This window comes from Patella vulgata, chromosome 7, assembly GCF_932274485.2.
Source record: "Patella vulgata chromosome 7, xgPatVulg1.2, whole genome shotgun sequence".
Classification (NCBI taxonomy): domain Eukaryota; kingdom Metazoa; phylum Mollusca; class Gastropoda; family Patellidae; genus Patella; species Patella vulgata.
Genome location: NC_065885.2, coordinates 17,938,618 through 17,959,903, shown reverse-complemented (window position 1 = coordinate 17,959,903; position 21,286 = coordinate 17,938,618). Strand labels below are relative to the sequence as shown.

Below are 21,286 nucleotides of genomic sequence, written 5' to 3'. Positions count from 1 at the left end.
AAAAATTATAACATATCATTTTTTTTAAAAAATTATATCATAACATTTTTTAAAAAATTATGTCATAACATTTTTTAAAAAATTATGTCATAACATTTTTTAAAAAATTATGTCATAAATTTTTAAAAATTATGTCATAAATGTTTAAAAATTATGTCATAAATGTTTAAAAATTATGTCATAAATTTTTAAAAATTATGTCATAAATTTTTAAAAATTATGTCATAAATTTTAAAGTTTTATATGTCATGAATTTTAAAGTTTTATATGTCATGAATTTTAAAGTTTTATATGTCATGAATTTTAAAGTTTTATATGTCATGAATTTTAAAGTTTTATATGTCATAAATTTGAAGTTTTTAAAAAAAATTATGTTTTAATTTTTTTTTTTAAAGTTATGTCATAAAATATTTTAAAAAGTTATGTCATAAAATATTTAAAAAAATTATGTCATCAATTTTAAATGTCATAAAAAAATTTAAAATGTCATAAATTTAAAATGTCATAAATTTAATAAAGATATGTCATAAATTTAAGAAAAAAAATGTCATAAATTTAAAAAGCTAAAAATCATATTATGGTATTCATTGCCAATACATCATTAGTTTTATAACTAGAGGGAAATTGTCTTGTGGTGGTTTCATATAACCCGCAGCTTGATTCATGTTAACTTTTGAATTTATATTTTGTTATGCAGTTTGGCTGCATTGTTCCAAATTATTTTCTGTGTTTTTATCTTTTGGTAGGTGGAAATTGACAAAACTGATGATGCCTATATCAATAATTTTGATGAATTAAGTGCAGCTTGTAAAAAAAATAATATTTCTAGAGCTTTATTGTATATGGAGAGTGCCTTGTTATCTTCTAATGGTGGATTTTATAATGGAAAACAGAAAAAACTTCTTGAGGTGATGTTACATTTTTGTTAACCTATTCTTATTGGCCCATATTTGGCTATTTTGTTCCCCAGGGTTTCTTTCTCCCATTCAGATTTCTTTTCAACACAAAAACTTTAATTTACCATAACCAATTGTTTTCATAATCTGTTATTACATTGTCCTCTCATTGTCACAGCTGTCTGACATGTAAGTGTATTTGTCTTGCTGTTTATAATTGTAAATCTGTTTCACTTTACAGGAATCAGCAAATTTTATTAAGAAAGCTCAACAAGAAGAAAAGAGAATATTTTTAGATAATCAATTTTATCCTGAAGATGTTAAAACTTGTGAGAATCCTCCACCACCATTGTTACTATCTAGAACTGATACAACCATGGTGTTTAGACCTGCCCCATACAGACCAGCTAGTGGACAAAAGGTAGAAAAAACACTTTACTCAAGCTCATAGTCAATTATTGCTAATTTTCTGTGTAAGAAAATTGTAGTTGTAGAATGGGAATGGGTTTAAAACCCTTGGAACTACTAAAAAGATTACATGGGCAATACCCTCCCTCATCTTTATCTTCACAACGCATGCATCTGATTTTAATTGTATTGGTAACCATTTCAACACAATTTGCATTTTCCTTTTATGCATATTTGGTTTACGAAAGTAAAGGATATTTATTTTACAAATTAACTTTTGTCTGCGTAAATTATAATAAATTGCTTTAATTCTGTTTTAAAATTTATATTTACAGGTTGCATGGTATAGATTGTTTGGTCGTAATGCTATAGGTAGTAATATTAAAGTTCGTGTTAATGATTATAATCTACCTGGTACAGGTGATCAGGTTAGTGATAAGCAATTTGATTGGTTGAGACTTTGGAACGTAACAACTCTGCTTTTAATTGAGGTAGAATGTTTAAACTTGATGTAATGTTCATTAGCCTGACTGTTGGCTTGTTGATACTAAAGTTCATTCAACATGGTTATAATACAAAGGTACAACAATCATTTGTTAGCTGTGTGAACTCCTGAACAAGTAGTGGTATCAGGTGTTTTAGAAAGAGTAAGCATACCCTGACTCATGCACAGCACATGTTGTTAAATTAAATTAGCATTGTTCATTGAAATCTTTTTTAAAATATGATAAAAATTCCTTTCTTTCTTTAGGTTCCTGCTGTTCATACAGAGATGCATGTATCTGGATTAATACCGAATGAACAATATGTATTTGCTGTAGCTGCATACGATGCAGAAGGAAATATAATAGGATCTGTTGGAAATACAAGTAAACCTATTTTAGCATCCCACCCTTTACCAGTCTTAATGACATGGGCAATTTTAGTACAGGTATGAACAAGTCCACATTCAAGATTCTCTATCAATTCAAATTTCTTAGAACATACATTTTTGGTCAGAAGCAAGGAAACTAAATCTATCCTATTACAAAAAAAAAAATGAAAATAACTATATATATCAGAATTAAAAAATAAGAAGAGATGCTGATTTGAAGATGTTTAACTTATCATTCCTATTTTGAATAATAAACAAATTTCTTAGGTTTAGCTTCTTTATGTAGAACAAATTTATTTTCGCGTTTTACCATCAGATGAGTGAATAATCTGCTGTAAATAATGAACAAACATTGAAATATCAGGAGCTTAGATATTGTTATATCTATTTTAGATATCCTATCAAGTAGGATTTTACAATGTGACAAGACAAGCATTTGATTTTTTATGGGATTATTTTGTCATGGAGAAACCTGAACCAACTGGGGTTACTTATGTTACACCGGATAAAAATGATTTTAAGTTGACACTGAACAAGTAAGTACATTATATGAAATATTTGATAATTAAAATTAAAGCATAAATACGAAAGCTAGCTTGATTTTAGCATTATCTCCCAGCCTTCCCAGGTCTAATTGACCAAATTTCAAGGACCTGGGGAATATATTTTAAGGACAATGATAAATAATAACCTGTATTCTGGAAAGAGTATGTGTACCCTGCCTAAGGCATCACACTTGTCATTGTCTTTTAAACTACAGTTTATTTCACAATTATTTTTTTCTAGATTAAATCAGAGAGCTATTTGTCTGTCATCACCAGTTTTATTACGTCAGTTTTTAACTAGTATATTTATTAACACTGATGTCAGTATCAGGGAAGGACAACTCTTCTGTGATGTTCTCTGTGATAAAGGTCCTCTTTACAAGAATCAGGCAAGTGTAGTTTAGTAATAAATCTATAAAAAGTCAGGGCCATACACACTATTCTTACTATTATTAAAGTTTGTTTAATCCTTTAGTAGATGTTATAATCACAAAGGGTCACTGAGAACTTCTGTCAACAGTGTGACTGTGATACCCAAAGTAAATTATGGCCAAAGTTTAGTTTAAAATTGAAACATTCTTTGGAGTTATTTTAATTCAACTTATTTTCTTAAAGTTCAATGTTATTAAAGATAATAGATTATAATATAGTATGATTTATGTTACAGGTGTCACGATTGGTTGAATGTGAGAAGTTATTGATCGGTATTGAGTTATCCGGTTGGTTAAATGAAGCTAATCTAGCATTACAGTGTGTAATACAGTGTTACGGTTTATTGGCACCACTTTTATTTTATAAAATACCATCACATAGTGTCATACAGGTAAACAAAAATAATTTAAAAAATTTATTTCAAGTAATCTTGTCACTTTGCTTACCTTTTGCTTTCATCTAATTGTCAATTGAATGCACTTTAGTTTAAATCAACTGATACCACATTGAATGGCTGCAGTACCAGTAGAAACTTCAGGATTGATCAAGGGCTATTAAAGCTAGTAATAGTTGTTTAAATGACTATGCAAAAAAGATCCATGTACATGGAAAGTTTCTCTCCGTAGAAATTACCAAAGTGTATTGTGTTGATGAGAAGTTAAGTTATCTGTCCAAATCCCATTGGGGGGATCGATGAATTGCATCTTTCTCCACTTAAGTTATTGCTATGTTTGTTTTGTGTGGAAATTAAGTATGTTAAATTTAAAGAAATAATTTGTTCTATATGTTTGCTATTTGATTTAAGGTCTGATTTAGTTATTAATTGTCTTGTAGATATTACAGAGAAGTCACACTGTGTTACAGGAGATACCAACAGGTTTAATATTAAAACGTCAAGGTCATATCGGTGATAGTCTACATCACATGACAGCATGTATTACATTTCATATGGCAAGGGTAAGTTAAGCGAATTTTATAGAAATATTTCCCAAGCAGCGCCACTAGTGGTTAGAGAAAGACTTACAGCAGGGTGAGAAAGAATCCTGCATCAAATCTAATTCCAAGAGGATCTGTAATTGCAGGGGGTATCGAGAAATGTAGAAGACATAATGTAGGCGAATTCCTCAAACTCAGGGGAAAAAATCTGTGTAGTTTTACATGATGTACAATGTTGCAGGGCTTGCCACGAGATGCGATTAATTACTCGCGCGCACGCTACGCTCGCGTAAAACCAAATTTACGTGAGTGATTAAGTACTCGCGCAAATATAAAAGATAATTTATTCCGAAATAATGGAATATCGTAATAAAAAAAGCCGTAAACAATTTGTATGCCTTCATATTGATGCACTATTGCGCACGCGGCGTGTCTTTCCAGTGCCACCTGTTGTTACTAAAAATACTTTGAGACGCGTACTGCCAGGCGGTTTTTAAGCGGATGTCCTTTGCCGTGTCTGGATAATCAAAAATTGAGCGGATGTTGTCGTTTCTATAGCAATTCTTTCGATCCCGCATCTTTTCTGCAAATTGATGGGATTGAAATTGTTTTGCCTGTTCTTTTACCTTTCTAAGCTTTACCCGAATCCCCTCAGCACGCCAATGATGGCAAAGGGAAACCCAGTTTCCCTTGCAACGTTCTTGTCATGGGAAGACGATTTACAGAATTCATTTGGATATAAAGAAGAATTCGACCACATAAAACAAAAAGCGGTTGTCAGCCATGTCTTTTGTAAATTATATGCTAGAAATAGTAACTTTTTAAAATCTTTGTCTACTAAAGGAAAAGTTTCGTCAAATATCATGAACTATTAGGAAATAAAAGAGTATGCATTGCCATTGTGTGTGAAATAGCTTTATTCAACGTCTGCTTCCATCGAAGTGACAAGAGCATTGCCATTAGGCACATGAAATTTAAATGGCTACTCACGCACATCATTCTGCGTGAGTAAATACATGTACTCGCCTCACTCGCGCAAGTCTATATTTACGTGAGTAGTCATCTACTCGCCTCCAATTTGCTTGTGGTAAGCCCTGATGTTGTACCTGTTGAATGTTCAATAGAACTGAAAAGTTGTAAGATAAAACATCTTTAAAACCACACAGAATATTTTTTTCATGAGTTTAAGAAATTCACCTAAAATGGGTGAGGTCAGAACAGAAAGTTTGTGCAGTGTTAGGGTTTGTGTCAGTAAAAGAGTTAGCCCCAGCCCCTTAATCTGATGTTCAGGTTAGAAAAAAGGTTACACTTTGGAAAATATATTTAAAATTCTAAAATTAAAATTCATGGTCATTTTTTCCATAATTTTGTTCTATCTACCTCTAAGTACATTATTAAAGGAATAATTTTATAATTCACGTGAGATAAGCAGTTGACACTTTTTTTTTTACTTAATTTTTTAGCTCTAAACTTAACAATGACTCAATGTTTTGACCTCAACCAAAATGTAACATTATCTTAGCTTTTATTACTCTAGCAAAGTGAATCCAACACTAATGTCACTCTAGTCTATTGATTCCTTAATCTCAGCTCATGGAAACTTTCCTATTAAAGGGGAATTAAGGGAGATTAGATAAAGAGTTGACAGTTCTCGATAACATAAGTAGAATATGCTGAAAATTTCAGTCAAATTACACCACTCTGAACTAAAATATTAGCTTTTGAATTTTAGGCTAGCCTCGATCATCATTACTAAAGTCGGTACGATAAAAAACAGTCTTGATTATCCATTTTTACATTTAATTATTTTTCAAAAAATGTATTCCAATCCGCTAAATATCACAGGCTAGCAATGGCAGCGAGAGGTTATTATGGTCTGGATAAGTTAATTAATGTCTAATTGATAATTTAGATAACATTTCAGGCCTAAAGAAAGACCTGCAATTTAGCTTAGCTCTTGCATAATGTATGTTTAATTTACTTGGACACCAATAGGACACTACCAGTGGTGAAAATGAAAATAAAGCTCTAATTATCTCCCTTTTCGGCTTAACACTTTAATTGAGGTCAAAAGTTAGGAAAATAGTTACACAAGTGTTACATTACATCGTGACTATTTACTCCTACACTACATTTGACTTCAGCCGTTATATTTCCTGATTACAAGTCAGTTAAGGTCCAGACAGTTCTTCTTAACCAACACCAGGATTTGACCTTGAGATAGTCGCGTTGTGACTGAAGTTCCTAACAACACAGTCACTTGGATCCCGTCTATTGGTGAATTGAATAGTTCATTGTATTTTTTAGGCACTGAGAACATGGGGTCAGAAGACATTAGCTAACAGTATAAATGAAGCTGGAAGGAAATTATTGGCTATTGAAGGACTGGATAAAGAAGTTAAACAGGAAGGAGGTGGAGATAAGTCAGTTGATCAACCAGACAGTCCGACCGTAGAAATTAATGTTGACACGACACCTGTTACTTTACAAGCCCTTAAAAAACGAAGGCATAAAAAGGTTGGATTATTTAATCCTAAAGATGAGATAGAACCTGTAATTAACGAAGAACTGAAAGCTTTAGAGGCCCATATTCTACGACTTACTAAAGCTTGTAAGTAGACAGATTTTTTTGCTGCTTCAGTCATCTCATGTAACATTGTACTTCACCTGATATTTATTTTTAGGCCTAGTATTTTAATTTTTGCATGTAAATCTTGCTGTGATTAAATTTGATTGTTTGTATATTTTGTGTCTACAGCTCAGAATGAGATGGAATTATCTGGTAATGAAGATCCTAATATATTACATGCTTATATAGCTTTCTTACCAGCTAGATCGGCACATAAGGAAGGTAAGTGGAACTCTTCTTCATTGATATCCACCAATTGCTAAAAATGTATTGTTTGATTCAATATCATTTGCCATCAATTAAGTCTAATATTATTATTATTATTATTATTATTACAGCATATTTATAGTGCACCTTTTCATATAACATGTTCAGGGGCACTTTACAAAGTGACAATGTAAATCACACATAAACAACAAGATTATGGGCATGTTAACGATTGTATACAGAGTCAGTTAAAAGCCTGATTAAATAAATGTGTTTTAAGTTGTTTTTTAAAAGAATATAGAGATGTACAACATCTTAAACTAAATGGTAGATTATTCCATAAAACAGGTGCTTGATAACTAAAAGAGCGCTGACCATAAGAGACTAGTTGAACAGTTTTGGGCTTTGAAAGTAGTTTATCTGATGTACTGTCTGTAGCATTCTTGAACTCTGGTGACTTATTTTAATAATTTTAATCATCCGCACATGTGTGCCACCTTACACATTTTTTTTCTTACATCTCCATTGGATGAAATGTTGTATTTATTTTAGTGGTGAAGTTTAAGCGCAGAGCGAGATATTTAGAGTTTGTTGTACAAGTAGCACAGAAAGGATTATTAGAGGGTTTGGCTGAACAGGTTATTGACTGGTGTGAAGATTGCGTACACTGGTTACAGAAGTAAGTTTTCATCAAATTTAGAGAGCTGGATGGTTAACTTTAGACCATAATACAATCTTTGTCCTTCACTGGCTATTTCCATCGAGGTTGGAATAACTTGATCATCATATGGTGACTTTGAACACATTGAGTAGGTTGATGCTATCATTATTGGCTGAACAAATTCACATAAATTCATAATTCATCCTTTTACCATTTAAATACCGGTAGAGTATGCCAGTTTAAGATTTTGACTTAAGTTTGTCTTGCTTCTGGTGCACTTGGTATTTACATAATTTAAAACATGATGATGCTAATCAAGCAAAAAAGGTGGTTGTTTTGGAGGTTTTGGTTGCCTTGGATATATTTTCCGTTATTAAGACTTTTTGGGATTCATATTGATAGCCAATGTTCATGGCATATAGAATCTAGGCTGTAATATCTGTCCTTTTTATTTTATCAAAATCTATTTTATGTAACAATACATGAAATTTTGAATGTATTTTATTTTTTAGACGCAACGAACAGATTATTGGTAATAAAGCCTACATGACTAAACAACCAGGAGCTATAACAGTATCAGGCGATGATCCAAGAAAATTTGCTGCTGCCATGGTTGAATACAGCAAAGATAAGGTACATGTATTGTTCATTTTTAATTCCCCCACCCCACCCCCCGGCATGGTTGGGAGGGGTTAGGGTTGATTTGATGTATGAAAAATATGTAAGAAAATGGTTTATAGTTAAGAATTTTTTAATATATTTTTTTTTTTTTTTGTAGGAGACTTCTCCTCCTAAGACCAATAAACCAGGACAAACAACCAAAATTATAACACCAGCAATCCCAACTAAAACGAAACGTAAAAAATACAGGGTAAGTTAAGTTGGCAGACATTTTGCTATATTTTTCATGTTTTAGCCAAGACAAGAAATACTAGTAGTAAAACAATTCATATTGATGATATTGAGTTACTGGTACACTATTTTCAATTAGTTTTAAGTTCACAGGTCCTATATAAATAAAAAAAACGATCCCTTGACAGTTGGAATTCGAAGAGGGTTAGTTGGAAATTCTGATATCTGGACAAAATTCTCCCATCACATTTACACCAACAACCATAATAACTAAAATTTACCTTCAAATGAGAATACTCAAAGTGATACCCGAAGCTCTGAAGCAGAAAATTGCCTCTTTACCACAAGTCCACTGAATAAACTTATAAAGATGGGTCTTTGAACTGTCAACAATCCAATCAAAATATGTTTCAACACTCTTCCACCCCTACAACAATCCCTTTTTAATTCATCCATATTTTAGCCCCAAAGTAATCAAATTATTATGTTTTATTATGATTTCTTACAATGGAATGTTTTTTTCAGGGACAATTTTATTGAGTTGAATTTCTGATTTGTCACTATATTGTTTACAATAGTTAGTTTTATCTTTTTACAGCCATTTAATAACTACAGTAATATGTCTGATGCTGCTAGACATGCTATAGAAGATAAAGAAAATAAGGTAAGTTACACTTTACTTGGATAAGCATCCTTGAGCTTACATATTGTGTTTTTGTGAATCTGATATTTATTATTTAATGTAGAGGTATATTGTAATTACACTTGTCTGTGGCCCATCTGTTGTTCTTTTCGTGAGAATGCTCTTCACATTACAGTTCTTGGCAGATTTTTTTCAAATTTGCAGGAATTGTTTTTTGGGTCAGAGGATTAGAAAGATCTCAAAAATATGAAAGCTTGCGAACAGTACTTATTCATCCAACTTTTTATTTCAGGCCATTGAAGCCCTCACACTGTATTTTGCTGATATGTACCGATCAGCTCATAAAAAACGTAGAATGAGAAAAATACATACTGATGAACTTCCCTGGAGAAGTCAGGTAAATTATTTATTATTTTCTATAGCAACATCACCCTTTGCTCATTTTTATGTCCAGGTGTCATAAAAGATAATGTATATGTTACCGTATGTGAGACCCCATGAATCAATCTGAACAACAGAACCATTCTACTTGTTGACAAGTGAAAATACAGCTAGTTTTGAGCAATAGTTTCCTACACCCCAGAATTAGTCTTTTAATAATTTTTCGACTTTATTCTTAATGTAGATGTTTCTCCCTTAAAATTCTTAATGTAGGTGTTTCTCTCTTAAAATTCTTAATGTAGATGTTTCTCTCTTAAAATTCTTAATGTAGGTGTTTCTCTCTTAAAATTCTTAATGTAGATGTTTCTCCCTTAAAATTCTTAATGTAGGTGTTTCTCTCTTAAAATTCTTAATGTAGGTGTTTCTCTCTTAAAATTCTTAATGTAGGTGTTTCTCTCTTAAAATTCTTAATGTAGGTGTTTCTCTCTTAAAATTCTTAATGTAGATGTTTCTCTCTTAAAATTCTTTGAAGATATTTCTATTTCTACTGTTTTATCTGCCAATAAACTTCAATTGTTCATTTTGTCACTTAGTTTACCTAATACAAATCACTCATGCTGATGCTGTACATATTGTAATGTGTCCTCAAAATTACACAGAATGATATTTCTCTTGCTGAGGAGAGGGCACTACAGTTAGAAGAAAGAATCTCTATTTAAGAAAAATATTCTTTCTAAGAAAAATATTCCTTCTAACTATATTTTTAGCATATCAGGTAGATGTTTCTTTCGAAATAGTTATGGAATTGTATTTAAATTTTTATTTTATTTAATTTGTTTCAGATGAAGATTGTATTAGGGATGAGCTATTTCTCAGCATTTTTACAGAAATTAGAAAAACGTGAAAAGATTTTAGGATCTGCAGGCAGCAACATGTACAGGTAAATTATTTTCAAATTTACAAGAGAATAAAAAGGTTTGTAATCAAAGGGAAAAAATGTTTTTGTTAGCTTGGGAAGTTTCTATCAGTTAAAACCATTTCACACGCAAAATAAATATGGACAAATGCTGTTAATTTGTTATGAATTGATTTCTGTCTATATATTAATAAGATAGGTTCAGTACCTTTATCAAGTTTGGAGTGCAAGTTGATTTCAGATCATCTTGCACCTAACCTGTGGATCATAAAACTAAATTGAAATTTGACAGCCTTTCGACAAGTCAGCGTTTATATAGCGTTTAGCCACTTCTGATAAAACATCAATTTATTTCATTTTCAGATCGTCGTTTTTGGATCATGAATGGTTTACATTTGAAACAGCTGGTACATTAGTGGTAGGATGGGAGGGTGGTCCAACACGTCAGTCATCTCGACATGCTACAGGCCAATCTGAAGATGATAGAGCTTTCCATACTAAGTTGGATTTTAACACTGATGCTAATAAACACAAAACGGCTATAGAAATAGCTGCAGCAGCTGTTACTGGTACATTTTTGACCATTTTTTTATAAATAAAATTCAGAGTCTACATATTAATTATCTTGTATTTGAGCTTGATGAATTTGAACCTCAATCTATGGCTTTTTTGCTATAGTCTGTAGACTACCATTTCCTTTCACAAATCTTGGATTTCATTTTCTTTAAAACCTCAACATGAGCCTTGATGGACTGAACAGCATTTTCTGTCTCACTTTATGATTAGTTAACAAATACTTAACAACCAATCAATCACTGTGTAACAAATTTTAACAACTGAGACTAAATATGTTATCACTATTTTAACTGAAATTATTAAAAACCAACTTGAAGCATGCTGTTGGATATGCCAGTAGCCTTCTGGTTTACTAAGTCAGATACAAAATGTATGCATTGATACAGCAGTATTAAGCCTGGATTTATCAAACAGAACATCATCAGTATTATTGAATCTCTAGTATCTACATAATTATTAATCACCCATTAATTTTATAGGCGTGTATGCTCCCGTCCCGGGAACCAAAAATCCAATACAAGAGCTTGATGATACACCAAGAACATATCGTAGTGATTTTAGTGCTGTACCAGAGACTCGTCCCACTAAACGTCATCAAGAAGATGAATCAGCTCTATTATCTACTAAAGCTACTCTACAAGCTCTTGATAAAACATTTACTTATCTTAAACAATGTATGGTTAGTAATCATAATTATTAAATGTGAGACACACTATCTCTCTTCTTATATTGACCATGTGGTCTAACACAAACTTTATGGATCGCAAGGTCAGTCATTGAGTTAAATGGCATGGATTCGATCGAATGCTTGGATGAGACAAATAGTAGGGTCTCTTGCTAAATCTTGTGGGTTTTTCCTTGTTTCCTCCAGCTGCCAAAGAACCCTGTGCACAAGCACATTATGGAAATAAATATGTACCATATGTTAGTCCCAAAATAACTTAATGAACATTAAACCTAATTTCTCTCTCTGATTCATATAATACTATTGTACTTGTTTTACTAAATCTAATATGTATCAATGTTTTTAATGAAATGATTGTATAATATTTTGACAGATAATAGCATACCGAGGCAACCACTGGACAATGTTTCAAAATGCTTGTAACACTCTATGGAACTGTGCTCATACTGCGTTATTACGAGCAACAACAGCCAATCAAAGTAAGAATGAAACGGGTCTTTTGACTGTGGAAGTATTGAGGTCGTTGGTATGGAAGCCATTTTATCTATCTGTAGATTGTCTTTTAGATATGATGGTTAAGCTACAGATTAATCTTGATCAACAAACAGCTAAGGTATTTGTCATTGCCTCTATTATAGATTTAGTTTAATTTATTAGTTAGACAATCAGAAGCTTGACTTGATTGAGAAAAATGTCAGAAATAAGTATATGTACTGGTATATTATAGTAGATGATGTTTTTTTGATGTAAATGATTAAGATTTTTTGATGGGCAGCTTATATTAACTATTTTATAGTAAAAAAAATTTGAACAAAATCAAGTTTTTCACAACTTAATCCACGCTGAACCTTCTAGGACTGATATTCCTTTTAAAGATTAATCTTTCAGTATAATATAATCTGCAAATAATGATTGATTGCATTAAAACAATTTTTTATAAGGGAAAACTTTCGGTGTGCATGATATTACATATTTTTTTTGTTCAGGCCATGAATAAAAAAAAAGTATTAGGGACTTATTTTGAAGACTGGTATGGAAATATACGAAGTGAGAAAGGTGGTGCTAGTCTCAAGTTTGAAGATCCTCTAGATGATAGAAGTATCATAGATGTACGCTGGATCCGACGCTATGTTTTACGTGTGATAGAGATGTTGTATTATGAACAAAAGTGGGAGAAACTTGTTGATATCGCTTTACGATTTAATGCCATTTCAAAGTAAGTCTAAATTTGACATTTTATGTTATTTCCAGTTTTGTTGACAAATAGGGGTTGTGGTAGTTATGAGGTTAGAGGACAGGCATTGGTTCTATAGAAGCATAGTAGTCTTCGCTACATTTTGCCATCGTTGCTATTGTAACAAGACATATCATGCTCAATTCTGTCATGCCAAGATAATGAATGTCAGCTGGACTGTCAGCCAGAATGTCCTCAGTTTGAATTTCAGGCGTAGGATAAGAAAACTCTACTAATTTTTTCAGCTTGAATTCCGGGCCAGATGTAAGACCAGAAAACCCTATAATTATTTTAAAGCTTATCCCTGCTTTCATGGGTGTGGGCTGTGCTTATTCCTTTGTACCAAATAAAAAAGGGTTCGTCTATGTTATGTAAAAGAACCCATGACAGTTTGAATTCAAAGATGAGGAAGTTGACATGCCCTAACCCTAAAATTCTCAGCTCTTGCATTGCTCAATAAAAATACCATATGTTTGTCTCAAAATTATTGAATTATTGTACTAACAAGACGTCAATCCCTATTTCATTCATATCATATTCTAGTATTATGGATACTGTGTGTCTTGTGTCCATGGGGGTGTGGTGTTGTAAATGCATGTTATTGAATAATAATAATAATAATAATAATCGTTTTCTATAGCGCTGAACATTCAGTCAGTCTGACTGCTCTGTGGCGCTTTACAATGTAGATATGATTATAAAAAACAAAAACAAGCATACATGTATATACAAATAAACAAAAGAATACAAAGGAATAGTTACAATATACAAATGGAAAGTGAAGCATTTAAATTATTGTTTAAAAGTTTGGGTAAAAAACAGAGTTTTTAAACGTCGTTTAAATATAGCTAAGTTTGGACTATTTTGGACTTCCAGAGGCAATTTGTTCCACTCTTTTGGTGCTGCGTACGCAAAAGCTCTCTCACCAAATTTTGACTTCTGTACTGGGCATACAAGTTGGTTTTTATGAGATGAACGTAAGGAACGAGAAGGTACATATTGTTTAATCAAATCGGATAAATAGGATGGTGCCAAAGGATCGTTTAAACAGTTGAAAGTGATTGTGTTAATTTTGAAAATGATGCGTTGATTAACCGGTAGCCAATGTAACTGTTTTAGAACAGGTGTAATATGATCAGATGGTTTGGTGAGAGATACAATTCGAGCTGCTTTATTCTGGATTTTTTGTAGCTGACTTACAAGAGTTTTAGGAAGAGAATACAATAATGAATTACAATAATCTAAAGATGACATAACAAAAGCGTTTATTAACATTTTAGTGGCATCAAGGTCAATATAGGATCGAATTTTGCCAATGTTATACAGGTGAAAGTTCGCCTTTTTGCACAGTCTTGATACATGGGTTTTCATATCTAAGGACGAGTCAAAGAATACACCAAGATTTCTGAAATATTTACCAGTTCAGTGTCAAGTGGATGTTAAACCCCATCTCTTTCTCCCTCTCTCTTTTGTTCCTGTGAATGTGTTATTTTATCTTCCTGATGTTGTTTTTTTTTTTTTCAAGTGACCGTTACGCAGAACAGGTGCTACCTCTATTAGTTCAGGCGCAAAGGAAACTAACAGGAATCTTGAAACAGGTTGGTGGTAGTCCAGCACCACAGAAACATTACCAGACATTATTGGCACAACTAGGCGGTGTGATTTCTGCTAAAGATTATCTACAATGTCAATTAAAGGTTGAGGTTGATAAAACTAACCTGAAACCAGTGGAACCTGGAGCTCACATTGATCCTCTGGGACATAATGTCTATACACGTAAGTTAAGTTCATATATCTATAACTTGACAAGGGCTGTGTAACCTTTCAAATGGTACAGATTGGTATTATAAGTAAAACATACCTTAATTGGCAGTTGGAATTTGAAATGCTACTGTCTGGACTAAACATTCTTCTGCCTTGCATTGCACATAGACTATTTGTCTAAAAATGAACAAGTGATCATGTGGCTAAGTGGGTAAGACCCTAGCTCGCTAGCTTTGAGGTCGGGTGTTCGATCCCTGCATTGGCCGAGGAAGTTCATCACGATTTTACGGCGTGGTTTCCCCTTGTCAGTGGTGCAGGACGGAGGGCCTGACAAGGACAGCTGTCTAGTTGTACGGAAGGGACGAAAAACCGAGGTCCTGTGTACACATTGGCGTGCACGTAAAAGATCCCTTGGCAGTTGGAATTCGATATAAGAGTAGGCCATAGGGCAAAATTTCCCTCATAGCACACTGTATGGCGTATGCCCGTCTTCATTAGCCCAGGTTAGGAGCAGAACAGTAGAACGTTAAACCCCATTTCATTTCATTTCTAAAAATGAACAAACATCTGTGTATTTTAATCATTTTTGAAACATTTTTTGAAACGAAAATATGTATTTAACATTATCTAGCATTATAATTAAAATCCTGCAAAATTTTAGAATGTAACACTAAATATAGATGTAATAATTTTCTGATTTTAGCTGATGATGCTCGGAGGTTGATATCAGTACCTTTAGATTATGAATATAGTCTAGATAAATTACGTCAAGTTTTAATGAAATCAAACTACTCCGCTAGAGCTCTACATCACTGTAGAAAACTGCTGGTTCTTTATCTAGCAGGACAACAAAACAGTAAGTATAAGTTTCTATAGTAGAACAGAAGACATGATGTTGCTTTAGCCTCTGAATGGCAGTGTGCTAATTTGTTCTAAATTAACTTACAACGCTAAACCAACACACTTTTACTTCTGTATTTATACATACTATGAAAATGTCTTTAAATAACTCTTGTGTTCTAATGTGACTTCCGGTTACATCCCACTGCTAAAGACTCCTATGGGCAAGTGAATTATTGAAATGACGTAGTTTGTGTCGAGTGGACGTTAAACCCCATTTATCTCTCTCTCTCTCTCTCTTTGTCTAATGTATCTTCTTTAGATCATTATGTCTGTCATCAAGTCAAGTGTAGTGATTTCGGTCCCATGCTTGTACATAAGGTCACCTGTCTAACTTGTTGGCAATCCTGTGCTTGAACAAGACAATGTAGTAGGGTCGCGCACGAGACCTTGTGGTGATCCCATGCTTGTATGTGACAGAGAATAGAGTTACCCGCCTAACCTCCAGGTTCTATGGTTTCCTCCCACTTCTAAATACCTGTACGTCCTAGCAAAAAAAAAAAAAAATCTTTCTGTGTTGTATATCACATAACTTTATTCATTCATTAAACATTTTCATTTGTAGTAGATACAGATAGTATGCTTCCTAAATCACCAAGTAAAGTTGACTTTCTGAAAAACACAGCTCATCCTCAGCCAACAGCACCACCAGATCTAAGTACTGAGCTGTATTTATCTACTGATGATGTCCAGACCTCACCTGTACCGAAATCTCAATTACCTTTAATTATAGAATCTTATGAGAAAACTATAGGTAAGAACAACCATAGGCGTAGGAGCTCAAAGTAATTCAGGGGGGCATAAGAGAAAATTGCCCGAAATCAATACCGTTTTTTCGGGCATACATATCATAAGAGAGCTTCGGGCATATTTTCGTGCATGCAGTGGACAAGAAAAAGACGAGAAAATACTTTTCGGGCAGTGTGGATCTCATAGAAATAAGTTAGTTATATTTTTTCTCTAAACGTTAATAGAAAAAAAAGGTCGTCAAATTTTTTATTGCCCGAAAATAAATTTTGGGGGGGGGCAAATGACCCCCCTGCCCCCCGGCTCCTACGCTTATAAGAACAACAAAGCAAAAGATATATTCTTCATTAATTGTTGACATGGAAAAGCATCTAGCCATTCAGATGGGACAAAAAAAAAGAAGGGCCAGTGTATACAATTAAAAATTGAAACTTGTAAGATCCCATTTTATTAATGTACGATTTAAGAAAGAGTTCCAATTTCCCGATAATTTGTAACATTGCTAAGAGTTGAAGTTTGGTTGATGTTCTGCAAACTTTACCCTTACATTACATGTTAGTATCAAAAAGTATCAAATATGTTAAAGCAAATTTATGTTATTTTGTTTATTTCTTATTACAGATACACTGATTTCCAAGAATCAGAAAGGATTGACTGCTCAAGCAATGTTTGAATTAGGAAATCTTCACTACCATACAAAAAATCTCAGGTAATTAAACAATAATCATCAGTCAATTAGATGTTTTATTATCTTGAAATACTTATCAAAAAACTTAGTTGGCATTTTGTCAAGTTACACATGTTTCCTTCTTTCCATTAACAGATAGCTTTAAGATTTTATAATGTAATGCTCTGGACAATCTTCAATTTTTAAAAAAAATTATATTTTGTCTTTCTGATATGTGCAGGATGGGGGCTTGGCAAGGAAAAGGATATATTCATTCAGATGGTATGAAAAACTTAAGCCCTGGGTGTGGCAGTATATTAAAGATCGTTTGACAGCTGGGAATCAAACTAAAACTAGACCATAGTGCCACTATCCAAGCATAATCTCGCTCATTTCGCACTGTCTTCCATAGCCCTGTTGGTGTTGAAAACTTTGGCGTTAAAACTCATTTTATTTCTATTTTGATACAGACGAATCAAGATTTGGGTATCAAAATAAGAAGTATGCTCACTTGTCAATCAATGAAATCCTCAACAACTTGTATTTATATCAAATATGATATTTACTAATGTGCTTTATTTTAGATTAACATTTAAATGGTGGTGTGAGGCCCTGGATATTGTTTTAAATACAAATGATGCCATCCATTCTTGGCGTTCAACATTGGCTGAGAGTGGGGATGAAAGTAGGGATTTGTTGGACCGTTGTGGATTATGGGGCTGTGTTTTAGGTGGAATTATATCTTCCTGTATAGCACAGTAAGTAGTCACAAATATCAGCTAAAATGTCAGCTTCCAGATAAATGGAAATAATAAGCCTTCTAATTAAGCATGCATCTCAAATAGTAACCATGAATGAAGTTTTACATGGAAAGACACTTCCTTTTTTTCATAACTACCTATTTTTCATGCTGTCGTGAAGAAGAAATTTATTTTAATATCAAACTTACCCTTTACCATAATTAGCTCCATAAACTTAGTTTTGTCCAAAAGTATTATCATACGAATAGTTACAGATTCAAGTTTCATAATAAAAGCATAGTCATTTGAATAGCCAATCACTGCTCTCCTTGTACACACATTGCATGGCAACATCAACACTCACTCATAATAAATCCTAAATGATGGCAGATACATGTAAAATGAGTTTTGCTTGTAATATCTTATAGGGCATGTTTGGTGGGTTTCGATTGACTGTTGAATAAATATATCTTTAAAACAATTTACTAATTCTCTACATTTTAGGTATATTTTAACCTCAGATCTTGGATTAAGAATGGACTGCTGTTTCTTATCAGGATATTTCTTTAAGGTAAAAATGTTACCATTATTGTCTTTCTCATGATTAAAAAAATTTCATTTCACTGCTAAGTAACTACCAGTACTCTCCTCTTGTTTTTTGAAGCCTACATTATTCCTGTCAAATTGTTTTACTAGGCATTGTTTAGGGCATCTATGCCACATCCTGTAGCTGATAGAGACTATGCTCTGTATGATGTTGGTGAGGGATGTGAGGTCACTAGTCTTGTTCCTGGTATTGATCTACTGTCAGAGAGATTCCGTGCTGATGGAAGACAAGTTGTAGCAGCTTTAAGATGGGTAACAGAAGAACTATCTAGAGGACGACATAACCTATTTGTAAGTAGATGATAACTTATTCTTTTGTACAAAATGAAAGTTCACATAATTGTGCATCAAAGGATTGGTATTCAGGTTGGGAAATGTATGAAGTCCTGCATTATATTTTTAGTGATGCCTTACGAGTATTATGCAAATATTTGCTTAGGGATACTATCAAAAATAGATCTTAATTAAACATACATTATGCAAGAGCTAAATCTGCCTATTACAGGTCTTTCTGCAAATGTTATATAAACTATTAATTAGACATTAATTAACTTATCCAGACCATAATCAACTCTCGATGGCATCGCTAACCTCCGATCTGTAGTGGATTATGATCAGATTTACTGCATAAGTTTCCTTCACAGTTTAATGATTAAATGGATAATCGAGACTATGATTTTTGTTGTTCCGACTTTAGTAATGATGATCGAGGCTAGGCGGAAATTTCAGTCGCTTAATTCTTGGTTCATAGTGGATCAATTTGAATGAAATTTTCAGCAAATTGCCTTTACATTATCTAGTTTTTAACTATTATCTAATCTCCCATAATGTATCTTCAAATTTATATGGTATTATCAAACTCATTGCTCAAAAAGTTTTTTTTATTTATTTACAGGTTCTACCTTTATTAACACTTTACCAGTATTTCACTAACTTTGTGTGTAGAGATTTACAGAGATCTGTAGATGGTAGAATTCTCAAGGTTCGAGTACTAACAGATCTTAATCTCTTTACTGAGGCATTCATCATATTGAGACGCCTCTTACATGGGGAACGCCTACCTCAGGTTGGTGATAGTGGATTTCGACATGTAGAATCAAAAGTAGGAAGCATTCAGTTTAACACTTCAAAACCAATTCTGGATACTACAAATCTAAAGGTAAGTACAATAAATCTTTCATATTAAATGTAATGTACAGAATATATCCTGAGGGGTAAACAAAAAAAAATATTCCATTATGATGTGAGTAAGCTATTTTAAACCATTTTAATAAAAAATATTATCTTCTGTTACAGTATCTCAAGTTTTATGTAAATTTGAAAGTTTTGAGTTCATCATTTCATTTGTTAACTGCTTTGTAGATATTGGAAGGAGTTATAGATAAGAGATTACCATCAAATCTTGCTTCTTTATATGGTCCACATCTAACCTGCCATCTTCTCTTAGTACAAGCTCATTTATTGGTGACTGTAGCAGATACACTTCCTGTTATTCCAGCATTAAGTGAAGCTGCGTAAGTTTACTTTTTTTTGGAGGCTTTTAGTTTCTATAACATTTGATTTCCAAAAGAATAAATCTTTTCAGTATTTATGATGTGTTTGCCAAAATGTCCTCATTTTCTTTAGAAATTATGATTAATTGAAAAAAAAGCAGCTATTGAAAGAAGGCTTATAATTATGTATAATAAAACCTACAATAAAAATACTATGATTGAATATTTACAGTGTTCCTAGTGGGTATGTATATAAGATGTCCTAACCTCTGTATCAGATGTAGATACAATAACTTCTTTGTAATATCTTGTACCTCTTTTCGTTCACTTCACATTATAGATAGAAAATATAATACCTTAATTCTTATTTTCTTTTCTCTTTTTACCATAATATCTAGAACTATACCCTTCTTTACTATACAATTTCAGCTTAACTAAGATGTACTTCCAGTCTGATTAAGACACAAATCCTATTTCTCTTTTTTATAAATATATAAATTGTTTTAAGTTACCTGGATTTAACAATTTGTATTGTTCTGTTTAGTCAATCTTCATAGTTTATCTCATATAGTCAAAGTTATATTTATAGCACAGCTTTCATGAGATGTTAAACCTGTTAACGAATGAAGTGTGCTATAAATGACTTGCTCAACATGCTTGTTGTTATTGCACAGAAAACCCACCCCACTTCTCTATATGATTTCTACTAAAACTAGTGTAAACCAGCAAAAGAGTTTAGTTATTGCACGGTTTAGCTCGACCCAATCTACTAGAGGGAAAACAATCTGCTTATTCACCGAAAAGAACAATGGAAAATTTCCGGTCCATGTTACAAATTCAATTAAATGACAACTGACACGACTGCCTACCCCAACTAATCAAATATAGTGTAGTTGAGCCAAGCAAAAGTGTAAAGAAATTTAGATTTACATTTTAACCAGATTGCATATTTCTAATCTAAGTAATCTTCTGATCAAATTAGCATAATAGCAATCTTGGATACTTGATAAACTACACTAGTACTTCAACTGTAGATACATATTAATTACATATTTTTACTAGAATTGCTGATAAGTGAAACAATATATTAATATGCATATCTTACACTAGTATTTTCTTTATAAATGTAAAGTTTGGATGCTTATAATCCCCTAGATCAAATAAATATCATTGATAATATAATTAATCAAATTATGTGTTTGTCTTTTGCAAATAAATGTTTATTTAAGATTCTGTTTTAATTTATTGTATTACAGAGCTCTAGAGAGTCAATTTATAGTAATTAAAGCTAGAACTATTAGTACAGGATCACATGTTGGTATGGGAACTAGAGCACCAAGACTTGTATCAGCTACATCACAGCCTGTGGATTTTGAGGAAAAAAGAGAGGGTAAGAAATAATGGTTATTATCAAAATTTTGTTTCCCCAAATGGACCTTGAAGTTTGCAGCTATAATATAAATAAATCAGATTGATTAATTTAACACGATTTCT

The 21,286-nt window shown here is 32.6% G+C and overlaps 1 protein-coding gene across 1 annotated transcript in view; it reads left to right on the top strand.

The window, feature by feature from the left end:
• The first annotated feature begins 785 nt into the window (after window positions 1–785).
• LOC126827366 (cilia- and flagella-associated protein 54) overlaps window positions 786–21,286 on the top strand; it is a 38,017-nt gene continuing 17,516 nt past the window's right edge. Inside the window, exons 1-30 of the mRNA XM_050556657.2 lie at window positions 786–908; window positions 1,138–1,317; window positions 1,640–1,732; window positions 2,056–2,235; window positions 2,572–2,714; window positions 2,965–3,112; window positions 3,391–3,546; window positions 3,990–4,112; window positions 6,399–6,702; window positions 6,850–6,942; window positions 7,480–7,606; window positions 8,101–8,221; window positions 8,367–8,459; window positions 9,039–9,104; window positions 9,376–9,480; window positions 10,307–10,404; window positions 10,744–10,949; window positions 11,436–11,635; window positions 12,015–12,254; window positions 12,628–12,857; window positions 14,401–14,651; window positions 15,343–15,495; window positions 16,105–16,293; window positions 16,908–16,995; window positions 17,538–17,711; window positions 18,198–18,264; window positions 18,390–18,590; window positions 19,195–19,458; window positions 19,662–19,813; window positions 21,049–21,182. Coding sequence (XP_050412614.2) covers window positions 843–908; window positions 1,138–1,317; window positions 1,640–1,732; window positions 2,056–2,235; window positions 2,572–2,714; window positions 2,965–3,112; window positions 3,391–3,546; window positions 3,990–4,112; window positions 6,399–6,702; window positions 6,850–6,942; window positions 7,480–7,606; window positions 8,101–8,221; window positions 8,367–8,459; window positions 9,039–9,104; window positions 9,376–9,480; window positions 10,307–10,404; window positions 10,744–10,949; window positions 11,436–11,635; window positions 12,015–12,254; window positions 12,628–12,857; window positions 14,401–14,651; window positions 15,343–15,495; window positions 16,105–16,293; window positions 16,908–16,995; window positions 17,538–17,711; window positions 18,198–18,264; window positions 18,390–18,590; window positions 19,195–19,458; window positions 19,662–19,813; window positions 21,049–21,182 — 4,645 coding nt within the window. The 5' untranslated portion in view covers window positions 786–842. The remainder of the gene's footprint in view (window positions 909–1,137; window positions 1,318–1,639; window positions 1,733–2,055; window positions 2,236–2,571; window positions 2,715–2,964; window positions 3,113–3,390; window positions 3,547–3,989; window positions 4,113–6,398; window positions 6,703–6,849; window positions 6,943–7,479; window positions 7,607–8,100; window positions 8,222–8,366; window positions 8,460–9,038; window positions 9,105–9,375; window positions 9,481–10,306; window positions 10,405–10,743; window positions 10,950–11,435; window positions 11,636–12,014; window positions 12,255–12,627; window positions 12,858–14,400; window positions 14,652–15,342; window positions 15,496–16,104; window positions 16,294–16,907; window positions 16,996–17,537; window positions 17,712–18,197; window positions 18,265–18,389; window positions 18,591–19,194; window positions 19,459–19,661; window positions 19,814–21,048; window positions 21,183–21,286) is intronic.